General features: G+C 34.9%; 1 protein-coding gene across 4 annotated transcripts in view; it reads right to left on the bottom strand.

Moving 5' to 3' along the window:
- LOC134539323 (talin-1) overlaps positions 1-12,959 on the bottom strand; it is a 202,146-nt gene that overhangs the window by 32,751 nt on the left and 156,436 nt on the right. For all 4 annotated transcript variants that reach the window (XM_063381246.1, XM_063381247.1, XM_063381244.1 and 1 more), the window contains 2 exons: positions 12,436-12,560; positions 11,172-11,297 (listed from right to left, as the gene is read on the bottom strand). In XM_063381246.1, coding sequence (XP_063237316.1) covers positions 11,172-11,297; positions 12,436-12,560 — 251 coding nt within the window. The remainder of the gene's footprint in view (positions 1-11,171; positions 11,298-12,435; positions 12,561-12,959) is intronic.

The raw sequence follows: 12,959 nt of genomic DNA, 5'->3' as shown, positions 1-12,959 counted from the left end.
AAACAAATAAAAAGGCCCCAGAGAGACTATGAGCTTAGTTTTCAAAGTTATTCAATCTACCACAAACCAAATATGTACACCTTATTAATTAGAAACATTAGAAACTAAGAGCTGTGTACACAGGCTCTAGTTGTAAGGATATTTTGGTCTTTAAGTATCTTATTTGGAGATAACAGGATACAGTTTGTTTTAAGACACTGGCTAAACCCATTTGCTAGGCTTCAAAAATGAGTTAAGTTCACGAAAAGGAGGAAGTCTGGTAACCCTGAGCCGAGCGCACGGAAAATTTCTACTAAAATTGTAAATTAAATAATTTAACAAAAATAGTACCAATTTTTGAAGAACGATGCCTTTACTTGCAGACTAAAGACAGCTCTCATAACAATTTTGTTCACACCATAATACACGTCCAATGACTTAAGGTAAATTATATGAAGAGCAGATAAGCAACTAAACTGAATTTTCACAAAATTTTTTTAAAATAGTGCACACCACCACCACCATACCAAACAGAGAATGTGCATTAAAAATGATTTCATGAAATTCTATGGCTATAAAACAATGCAACATCTGAAACGTCAGATCTCAAGCGACAAGCAACTGAATGATATCAGAAGTGGGCTTCTGTTCAGTCTGGTGAAGATTTTCAACACTTAGCAGGCGGATTAGCTCCTCCTCCTGATCCGACACGAGCCAATCAGGCACGTCCGTGTCGGACTCCACCTGCCAAGGCAACAAAACAACCCGTCAAACAGTCAACATACCCTCTCTTTCTCTGGCAACCAGCAAATCAAAGAATTTCTCTTCGTATTTATACTTCCTTAACTGCTTGTAAATGTAAAAAATTTAACAACTTCAAAACAAACTTAACACTAACCACAGTTCATAAAAATCAGAACACCACTATTTTTTTTCATTATTTTACAATAATTATTTTACCATGCAAGAAACAAGTAATTAAAATTGTGCTGCTACTGGTATTCATACAAAATAACTACATTCCTAATTAATGGTATAGCTCTCATTTACCTAAACAATGTGCACTTAAACAGTACAGACAGCATCAGGCTTCAGTAATTACTTTTTTTTAAATCTTGTAAGCTCGAACTTATCTGCTCTCTTCCTTCAGACTGTCATCAATATTCTACCAGCTCCTTTCCGACTTCTTTATGCCTAAATGCTTTCCACATACTGCTTCTGCATACAGTCAAATTCCTTTTAATCACATATTTTATAACCAAATTCTCCTTATTCACAAAGATGATCGTGAAAAATTAGGTACACTGATCTTCCTGATACAATGCTACACTGCTATACTCCTATTTCTCTTTCTACTCTCATGCTCTTTCTCAAATTAGTAAATTTTTGTATTAGGCACAGAAGTAGATAAGGGTTGTTGTTCCACTACATCATTTTTATCATCATCTCTCTTTCAGCTTTTTTTTTTACATTATTGAAATAATCATATCTTTTTTCCAATCCTCTAAATTTTTTTTGTTCTCTCCCTCTCTCTCTTTCTTTCAATATTAGTATCACACTTACATTGACCTACATCAGTATTTCATTGCAGATCCCTTTATGTGAAGCTTTCAAAAATCTCCATGTTCAGTTCATTACAATATGCAAAACTTCTTACACCTTCTTACTGGTAAGATTTTCATCACATTCTTGAATAAATAACAACCTTTTACATGCTATGGATGGAATAACTTTCACATTTTTTCACACGTCCGAGCTGCAACCATCTCTACCCACTGTCATTACACCAGAAATCTTGTGGCATTCTCTTTTTTAACCAGTTGTTGGTCATCCTCATTCCAAGTATTAGCTATCTTCATTACACGTGTTAAATATCTTCGTTCCAAGAGTAAACTATCTTTTTTCTAAGTGTAAGCTATCTTTGTTCCAGGTGTTAGCTATCCTCATTCCAAGTGTTAGCTATTCTCATTCCAAATGTTGCTATCCTCATTCCAGGTATAAACTATCCTTGTTTCAAGTGTTAGGTCTCCTCATTCCCACCATTCGTTATCCACACTCCAGGTGTAACTATTCTTGTTCCTAGTATTAGCTACCCACATTCCAAACATTAGCTAGCCTCATTCCAAGCATAAGGTATCCTCATTCCAGGTGTAAACTACCCTCATTCCAAGTGTTAGCTACCTTCATTCCAGGTGTAAACTACCCTCATTCAGTGTTAGTTAGCTACCTTCATTCTAAGTGTTTGCTACCTTCATTCATTGTTCGCTATCTTCGTTCCAAGAGTAAACCATCTTCATTCCAAGTGTTAGCTATCCTTATTCCAGGTGTTAGGTACCGTTTATCCAGGTTTTAGCTATCCTCATTCAAGATGTTAGCAATCCTCATTCCAGGTGTAAGCTGTCCTCATTCAATTTATTTTACATAAATTTTAATAAAACTGCAGCTATATTAATTTTTTTATAAACTATCAGAGCTTGAAATTATTGTGTTGATTTGTCACAACTGCAAGGACGAGCGAATGAGGATTCAGCCCACCACGTAAAACATGGATGCCACCACTGCCCTTAAGTTTTTGATGGTTAACATGGTCATAAACTTTCAAAACTACATGGTATGTACTTTTTTTTTTCTTTCAAATATCTAGAGACAAACTAAATTTTCTCTCCAAGTGCAAAGGCTGTGTGTCGATTTTAGATTGCTGCTGCATGAAAAATTACCAGTTCTTTGAACATCTTTGTAGATCTGTGCTATACAATAATGTGGACTGATTGTCTCCAGTACTTATAAATGCTAAGTAATTAGAAAAGTTGTTGTACCATCAGATTAGCATTAAGGTAAAGACAGTGAAGTAAATAATTTCATCAACCCTGCTTACTATCAGTTTCTGGGGAAAAATTCTAGTTTAATTTACACTCCTTCATGGTGTTATAATTTTTATGAATTGCAGAGTACCAAAGGGGAGAAAAACAAAACTTTCATTGATAATCAAAGTAAATGAAATGCTACCAAAAAATATTTCCTGTTTACAACATAGTGTTATCCACAGTTACGATACAAAGTATGGTAAAATTTTCTAGCTCTAAAAAAAAAGTGGTTAACTTGAAAGAGTTTGAAACACAAAATGTAAACTAAAAGAAGACACACAACAAAAATTGGTTGCAAGAAAGCAGTCAAGGATATAGCAGAGAAAGAGAGAGGTGGACTTTGTTTGACCTTTGTCTTGTCAGCCACAGCAGAAAATGCATTTACAACAAACAGAAAACAGGTAGGTACAAATGAGCTACTTTCACCGATGACACATATAGTGAAAGGTCTTTAATCCAGCATTCTTTGGTTCAGTACGTTGCGTAATCAGGTATCAATCAAGCCGCTCGTGTTCAGATGTTGTGTGTTTGAAAAATGTATGTACTAACATCGTAATGTAAAAACGAATTGCTAAAAACAATTGCAAGATTAAAAAGAAGTAAACTTTTACCAATATTTTTTTTTTGCATAAAATGTGGTAAAAACTTAATGCTAAATAAATTACTTTAATTGAATTTAATATTTAAAAGATTACATAATTGGAGTGAAGTTTTGATTGAAAATACTGATTATCTTCACAATTTTAATTGCATTTCGATGCCTTGTAGTGTATTAACTTGAATTTCGGTGTTATATGATTTATCATGCTTTTCGGTGTTAATTCGGTTTTATCACAATTCACCATAAAATCTCGTCATTATCCATTACTGACCGTTTTAATTTCCCTGTTTACTAGCAGGTAACGTTTTATACTTATACGGAACGTGGTATTCCCGTTAAAACTATATTGACTTTTGATAATCCGTCAACTTGACTGATCCGGTACGGCCGTGCTCCCAAAAGCACCGGATTAAAAACATTTCACAGTCCTTTACAGCCACAACAAGATACATCACAACACTCACTTAAAATGAAAGGTTAAAGCATGTTATGTCTCCAGCAAAATTACTTACGTCCACCCGCTCCAGTCTTCAACCCAAATCATGCATGTTAAAAACTGCAAACTAACATTTAACTTAGAGTCACTTTCAAAGTTATAATTAATAAGATACGGAAGAATGATATAATACTTGTAAATGAATGACATATGAGAAACTACTGCTGCTTTTTCATCAAGCAAATAGTAATTTTAATATTTACAATACATGGTTAAAAATACTTATTAACGGCTCTCATAACAAAAAAAATATGTGAAGATTTTCATAACTGTTCTTTGTTCCATTAGACATCACCTACAATCGCAGAGTTTTATCCTAGATACATGCATATATTTTATAATAATATTAATTACATAACTTACATGTTTCTACCTTCTTCAAGAGCACCTAACTCCCTAGTAAATTAATTTTAACCATGTGTATTACGTAAATGTTTGACTAGTTTTTAAATGAGTAAAATGCAGCTTTGTTTGCTGAGGGGTTATTCAGTTACACAATGAATAATCCAAGTTAAATAATAGGTATGTTATAATTATTGTCATTGGGCAGTGTGACTGAATAAAAAGCAGATACTGCTTTAATTTTATGATTATCAGATTCTACAAGAGAAAAGTACAAAAAAAACCATGAAAAGCATTTTGCACACATTTACAGTACAGACCACAAAAATTTGTTGTATACACAAGATAAAAATAAAATATTTTTATGAGTAATGTCCTGTTTAAGAGTACGCACAATTATATCCTTTTCGACATACGTATGTATAATCTAGCTGCTCTCAGACTTCTTTAGAAAAATCAATTTAGTAAGTTAGGGATAATTTCCATCATCCAAATCAGACTTCAAAGCAAAGCCAGATATTCTTTGTACTTCAGAAGTAGACAAACTGTTATTAGTGCAAATTATATTGTTGGGAATAATTCAATACTCCTACTAATTTTCACATTTAGTTAGCTAGCATTGCAAACAGGGAAGTGAGTGTTAAGTACTTGTGTGTCCTAGCTCTTAAAAATGAACACAAGTTTTAACACAGTAAAACTCTGGTAAAATGTTGCTCACGGGACATGAATTTTAAACATATTAACCAGGGAAAACTTCTTAACTCTTTGAAGTTAAATTACATTATGTTTACTAATGGTGAAGTGCAGAACTATATAAAACTTATTAAGCAGGAAACCTTTGTAAGAGGGAACTGGAAACACATCCTATATAATGTACAATATGTAAGCAATAAAATAGTATAAATTTTTATTGTGGGGGGAAGAGGGAACTATGGTTTTGTTGCATGTGAAAAATTTGCATCTAATACAGTGGCATTTTCAGACACAAGAACAATTTTTAACAACTCCCTACGTATTGCAAATGCAGCCATACACAGTTGCAACCCAATTATAGGTACCCACAGTTGAATTCCCTCAATGATTCCGGCACACTACACTATTTAATGGGATGTCCAAATAAATTACGAGAACACGTACTGGTGGTAGAGAAGGATGAAACAAGATGACTGCTAAACTGGGAAAGAAAGAACCTTAACACGAACGTTCAAACCATGAATTTAAACCTCGAGATGAAGATCACAACACCGACAAGATACCAACCAATGGTAGACACACAAGTTTGTGCATTCATGCATAGAAAAGAAAACCACTTCCAGTACTTTTTTTTTTGCTCCAGTGCAAACAAAATAGTAACCCATGCAGAACCCCTTAAGGGGGAGAGAGAACGCCACCAAGAATATGGCTAGTACCTATAAGCACAGAGATGACTGCAAAAGAACAGTCTCAGCAGAAAAAAAACCAGCTCCGACAAAAAAAATTATTTTCCTCTCATGCTAAAGGAGACAGCAGGCTACGCTCTCCAAGTTTCATGTACCATTAAGTTTCTGGAGGTCCGCACACCGAGCTTCAGTGGCATTTCATCCAGCGGAGGACACAAGGCTCAAGAACTATCAGCGGTGTGCTCGTGATAGTTCAGATCCTGAAAACACGCCCACCACGTGTCTGCGGCACAAAACATTTAAGCTCACAAAGCTACAACACAGCATTTTCAAAAATTTCAGGTTTCCCTCGCAAACTGTAGGAGAGGAATTTCACAAGCGCGCTCACGGAAGTGTCCTGCGTTACAAAAGGGCTCTTCAGAACCACACAGTGTGAACGCTGGTTCTCGACGAAATTCAAACAGAATGAAAAGCGCTAGTGAACATGAAGGTTGGCCAATCATCTAAGAGAAAAGGAATGGACATCACCGCTGCCTTGCCGAAGTGCTGGCCAACTGCAGTCCGCGAGAAGGCGCTGGCTTCGGCAAGCGATGCACAGCACGATAAGCTAGAGAGAGATACTTATGGGTAGGACCGTGCATATTTCACGAAAAGATTCCGAGATTAGTTAGTATAAGTTAAAACTCTGTAGCATCGTCTGTGTTTAGTGATTGGGTGGAATTTCTTTCAGACGCATGTCGATAGTTACACAACACCAATCACAGTAATTCAGTGGGGAAGCAATTGTGCTCTGAGTGGCTCGGTCAAACAAGGCAACGACTTCTCTCGCAGACGGCCGCCAATCAAAAAGAAGAAACCACTGATGCGGGTGTACCTTGTTGCAGTCTAGTAGGCGTTCAGATTTACTTACGAAAAATGCCTGCCCCTTCTTATGGGACTAATTATATTTGTCCTACATCTTGTGGACAAGTTCATTAAAAACGGACAAGCACACTTCATGTCAATAAAAATTAGTGAAGGCTACAGTAAGGATCAGTTCCAGCATATTCCTGGCGTGAGTTTAAAAAAATAGTGAACTAAATTATTAAGATGAATGAACCAGGATTATAACCCAAATCATTCCAAATGCCAGTCCAATGTTTTACTGCTGGACCACGAACCACTTGGCTCTGTCAGCAGGGGAAAAGGTTACCACTAACAACGGCACCATCGCAGTAAAGAAAACCAGGATTACCACACAGTTTACTAGACTGACACCTAAATAATCATCAGAGTCATCAGTAACTTATGGTTAAAAAATGTACTAACTCATGTTCACTGGCATTTCCCATTCACTTTGGTGTCCAGCATAACCATGCAACAAGAAGAAAGATAGTCCCCTTACATCCAGTATAGCGTATATTTACGCTAAAGAGACCAAATCTGAAATCAACCTCTTAAAATGGACGTAAAAACACTTTCTGGTAATAGAAATTGATTTAAACACATCCTGATGAAAGCCACAACAGTTGGCAATACAAATTTGCAGTGAACAAGGAAAATAAGTTGAGCAGATGTTAAAACAGAATACTTTTTTAAAATATTGTTTTGTTTTGCAAAATTTCTATTAGAAGTACAACCATGAATAATCTTTTTTTTTTTTTGTAAAATACTACTATTTTCCATTTTCAAAATTTTTTTTATGTTTAATCAGATACAGATTTTATTTTCATTTCACGCTGAAAAATAAATTGAATGCTTTTGTGTTTACCAGAACTTTGAGACGCATGAGCAATTTATTATACCTGAGCTAATGATAAGAATGTGTAAGGAAAAATGTTCTGTGAATCCTATGACTATAGTGTATTGAATGACTAATATTGCACCTTGTGTCCACCAGTTCTGGTGCTAAATTCAAAATGCAGCACACCTGCACAAATTGTACACAAATTGCAGAAACTAAAGTTTATTCATTCTCTAACTTTTTACGATAAGTGTTCACGACCCTAACATCAGTTCAGTAGAGACTTAAAGGTTTATCAACACTACCACAGTAATTTTTTATTTTTTTATTTTAGTTGGAATTTAAAACTCACAGACAATGCTGTCATTATAAACGTCAAAAACACAAATCAGGGATATCAAGGGAAATTGTCCCATGTCCAGGAGAGATTTCCGGAAATCGTGGAAAGCCAAAACCAAAAAGGTCAGACGAAGATTCGAATCAGAGTCTTACGGAATGCGAGAACAATGCCTTAAAACTGAGCCACCTCATTTCCTAGCAACTTCAGAAATATTTTTTTGGTTGGGACATCCAATGTAGGGCCCGTGCAACAACAGATAATATCACTTCTTCCTCTCTGTAAATAACTGTATTAGGAGCATGGTGGTACTGTGGCTTCTACCCGAAGGCATGGCGAATTTCAACCATGGAGTATCCTTTAGGGGAGGTATACTAATACTTAAATTCTACAAACCTAAACATAATCCTACCTTCTTCACCAATGCATGCAATAGGATACAGTTTTGTTACCTATTTGTGGTAACTTTGTGCTAAATTAATGACATACAGTGGTTTGTGTAGATGGTACCAGGATAAATGAGCATATTATAGCTGACTCACAAGAAAAAAACAATGTATCTGTTACCTGAACAGACGAAAAGTATGCACAGAATATCTTTACTGTCAGAACATTACCTGTAAAGTGCTGTAAAGATTAAGCATTTAGAAATGATCAATAAAATAACAATGCACAACGTTGAATGTTTACTTTCCCCCATAACATCTGAGATGGCTACATAAAAGAATACTGATGATGAATTTTGTGTAGAACTGGGCAGGATTTTGGTTTCCCCCCCCCAAAAAAACCAGATGTGTCATTCTGAAAATGTTGAGCGGAAAATTACAGTTTCCTGATTATATTCTGGTAGTATAAATATCTATGTGCCAAACTAAACTATTTTCAAAGAAAGTAATGCACTCTACTGTAATTCAATACATGCATGCAATCAAAAACACACCACTTTTAGTACTTCAAACTCATAACTATTAACAGTGACATAAAAAATATTCACAGACATGATTGTAAACAAGCATTTTATTCATCATTTAAAACATACATAAAATAATGAAATTTGTTTTACTACTGTCACGAAACGATAGAGGAACGGATCCTGTCTACAATTGAAATGTAAAATTTTTAGACATATTAAACAGATAATAAAGTTATGTATTTATCTGTTTTTTTACCAAGTACAAGTATCGGAAAAAATTAACAAAATTGACTTTGACCCTGGACTAAATCAACAAAAACGCGGGAACTGTTATGCTATGGACAAAATGTGAACACGGTAGTTGAAATAATGTTTAAATCCACACTAACGCTCAATCTACCGCCTGTAGACAGCAGTAGCCTAGATGATGTATTTATCAATAACATTATAGGCAATGCGACTTGACTTGTGGCTTGGAAGCAACAAAAACTAACGTAAAAATAAAGCCAAATTGAGTGAAAATTCATTGTAAATACATTTGGGAATGGATACGTGGCCATCTTAAATAACTAAAACGAGTGAATAATTTGAGTTGAGTGTAAAATATGAACTTATTTCGTGACAGTTTCACAAATTAGGTTTTTTTAATTTTGTGAATATAAAATTAAACAAGGTTAGCTTTATTTTGTGGTATTTTATGGTCCTTGAAATTACCTGCCCCCTATTAATGTATAATTACTAGATTTCGGCTGGCACAATAAAAAGAACAAATTTTTTTTTTTAAATAGTATGGAAACTTTTGAGATTTATAACCTTAAATAGGTAATTCCAGATACCATTTTTTTTTCTGGTGAGAAATATATTTTTTTCCCCAAATTTTTCCAAACCAAAATTCTCTAACCTGCACAGCTCTATTTTTATGATGAACCTAAACATACCACCTTGAGCTTATACCCAACAACATATTTTGTGACCAAAAAAACAAAATGAAGTAACAAATCATTTACCAGTCACTTTGCACTCTAATGCAGGAGCAAAGCACTGATTTTTCCCAAATTTGATTAAAATTTGATGGATTACTCATTTATCTCACAATCATGAACAAACCACTAAAAGAAGAAAACAAAATTTGAATGCTCATCAAGTATCAAAACTTTTTGACCTACTTGAATCAACTTTTGAATTGTGTAAATCCTAGTCAACTCAACTTTGTTCAAACTCATTACACTTCTCCCATTAACAATACATAACCAGTAATAGATAATGGTGTAGTTACATTGGTATGCTACTAGTTTTTGTTAGTAACAAAAAAAACTTTTAAAAATCATAAATGCACAGTGCATTATCAAACACAGGCTTGAAAGCTTACAAAATCATGCAAAGTAAGTGATACATACTCCTATAGGTTATTTGTTGGGGCCAGGAAAATTAGCATCTTGCTGTAGGTGTTTTTTTTTATTTTTGCAAATTTCCATCTTCAATGGTATTTTAGCTAAATTGCTCAATAATTGCTTCTTTTTTTTCAACTAAATTAGTTGAAAAAGTTATTTCTTTGTAAAAAAAAATATCTTTACAAAATGCCACTAAATACTAGAATTTTTTGACAGTTTTCAAAATGTTGTACAAAATTTATATTTTCACACTTAAAAAGAAACAACCCAGTCTTGCAGACTTTCAGTGACCTGAATCAACCTTATAGTCATACTTTGCAGTTTGTTGGAGACACATGCGCATGTATAATGTAATTATTTTAATTTATGTCTGTCACTTAAGACATATCAGCACTTCAGTTAAAACAAAAATACAACACGTCTACCATCTTGGCCATAGATTTTCTCACTTCCACAAATTAAAGGAATGTGGTTGGCTAATAAGATGAAAACAGCAAAGGCTGCACTCTCTTTTGTTTGCTATAGCAGAGTGTGAAGTAGACCACAGAAGTACAACAGGTACTGGCATTCCCCCAAATGTTACACCTGACCACGTGGAGATTTTCTGGTAATTGTTCTCTACACTAGATTTCATGACCGGCATGATTTGTGATAGCGTGATAGGTATTCCCATGTCTCTATGATGCAGCCAAGTTACATGCATCTTAAATAACTTCAAAATATAAGCCCCACCCAACTAATACAGTTGATTAAATCAAGCCTGCAATTAATGTATGTTAACATATTGCACTACCAATTTTTAAAATAAAGTACACTTTTTTTTTGTGGTTTCGAATTAGAAAGGCATTAAAATTTGTTTTCTTCTTTATTTCTTCAAAACTAATTAGAAGGTTATTTGCAGGTATTCATTGATGTATTAATATTTAGTTTACAATCATTAAGAATGTAAATTATAAGTTCTGAATAGGTTGCATTAGAAATGCTAATTTCACAATAACAGATGCTAATTTTCTAGCCCCTGGCAATGTGTGTGTCTCAAGCACAGTGGAATCTCCGGGATGATCGGCGGCACATGATTTTAGCAGACGTTCCTCTATCATGCCGCAGCGAAGGCAGCGGAGGTGAACGGGGAAACAGGAGACTCACCTTGGCAGAGTCTTTCAAATGATTCATGGACGGGTCATTGATGCTTTTGCCTGAGGCTGCCTTGGTGGCTTGAATCAGGTCACCCAAGGCTGACGCCACATCCTTCACTGCATTTATCAGCATCACCTGTTCAGTGGGGAATTACATACACATACATAACAAAAACACTAATGAAACTTCTCTTTATAAACTACAATCCTTTACATACAAATAACCCAAAACGAGGATTTTGACCATAAGTTTTAAAGTTGTCGCTAAAAACATTTGTTTACACAGCAAAATACCTATTCTATTCTTCTTTACGCACACAGAAATAATTATGTAAAACACAGAATATTAGAAGGGAATTTCATACAGGAGAAACATTTTATATAAGGGCTTAGAGAAAAAATTATTTAAAATGAAGTTAAGTACAGAACATGGGTATGTAAAGAATAATTCCCAAGCAGTTATTAAATTTTACTTAAACTTAATATAACTAGAATGAAATAACATTACCTCCAAACTGGAAAAAAGCTCTAATTTGGTACTTAATAATAAAAGTATTATACTCAACTGTAACTAAATGTTAAACACCTAGTAGGGATCAGAAAATATAAACTTTGAAATGAGAAATCCTTTAAAAAAAGTTATATGTAATGCAGTACAGTTCAAAACAAAATATTTTTACTTATACCTCTAAACAACTATTGCCAACTATCCAATAAACACTATAAATTAAGGTGGAAAAAAATTTATTTAAAAGCAACCTAGTTTAAAATGTTTAAAGTTGACTTTAAAGTGTGTGGATGTCAAAAAAAAAAAACATTTTCTGCTTAACTATAACTCCATATTGCCAGTGGCATAGCCAGGATTTGTGTATGGGGGGTGTTAAGATGCATGCCCCCCCCCCCCTCCCCCGTAATAAAGCGAGGGGTCCGGTCCTCCCCCGGGAAAATTTGGATTTTAAGGTGTAAAATAGTGATATTTTAGCAGTTTTCTGTTCTTAAATTTAAATATTGTAATGGTAAAAATTTTATTAATTTTAATATGAAATTTGTTTGAGTGATCAATAAGAAATTAATTAAATATTTGGTGCTAAGGGGGGGGGGGGGGGGGGGGGTTGAACCCCTAAACCCCCCCCCTGGCTTCGCCCCTGCATATTGCTATGAAAAACAAACTTTCCATTTCTTTCGCAGCACTCAGTGCAAACAAGCATACAGCTGCACACGCCGATACAAACACACACATAACATATGCCCATATGTACACGCTGTAAACTAACCTGAGCCTCAGGATTGTTGGAGCCAAGTGAAGCAGCCCCGAACTTGACAACCTCTGCCAATTGGACAATCGTTGACACAGCGTTCTGAGCTGCCACGGCTAGTTGCTCCTGAGACGAAGCAGCACCTGTCCACATCACCACCACACAGTCAATGAATGAATGAATTAATTAATTAACAAAACACTGAACAAAGGGAGGAATGAATAAAAGAATGGACAAAAAAAAATAAAGAAACAAACTAACACATATATAAACGAACAAACGAATGTTTGAAAAAAATTATGGCTTAACATCTCGGTTAATACACTTCAGTAAGTTAAGCCGTTAGTCGTTAAAACATCATCTCACCGCCTTCAATTCAACGTCACGAAAGAAATTTTACAGGAAGAAAATTGTCAGGTTAAGTAACGTACAGTCAAACCTCGATTCTACGTACTCACGGTTCTCCAAAATTTGTCCGTACGACCGAGTTGTACGTACGAACCAGTAAGGCCAAATTACGTCCATTTGTAGCTACTCCCCCC

Source organism: Bacillus rossius, chromosome 15 (assembly GCF_032445375.1).
Source record: "Bacillus rossius redtenbacheri isolate Brsri chromosome 15, Brsri_v3, whole genome shotgun sequence".
Taxonomy (NCBI): Eukaryota; Metazoa; Arthropoda; class Insecta; order Phasmatodea; family Bacillidae; genus Bacillus; species Bacillus rossius.
The sequence above is the reverse complement of the archived record's forward strand: the minus strand, read 5'-3'. Positions and strand labels throughout refer to the sequence as shown.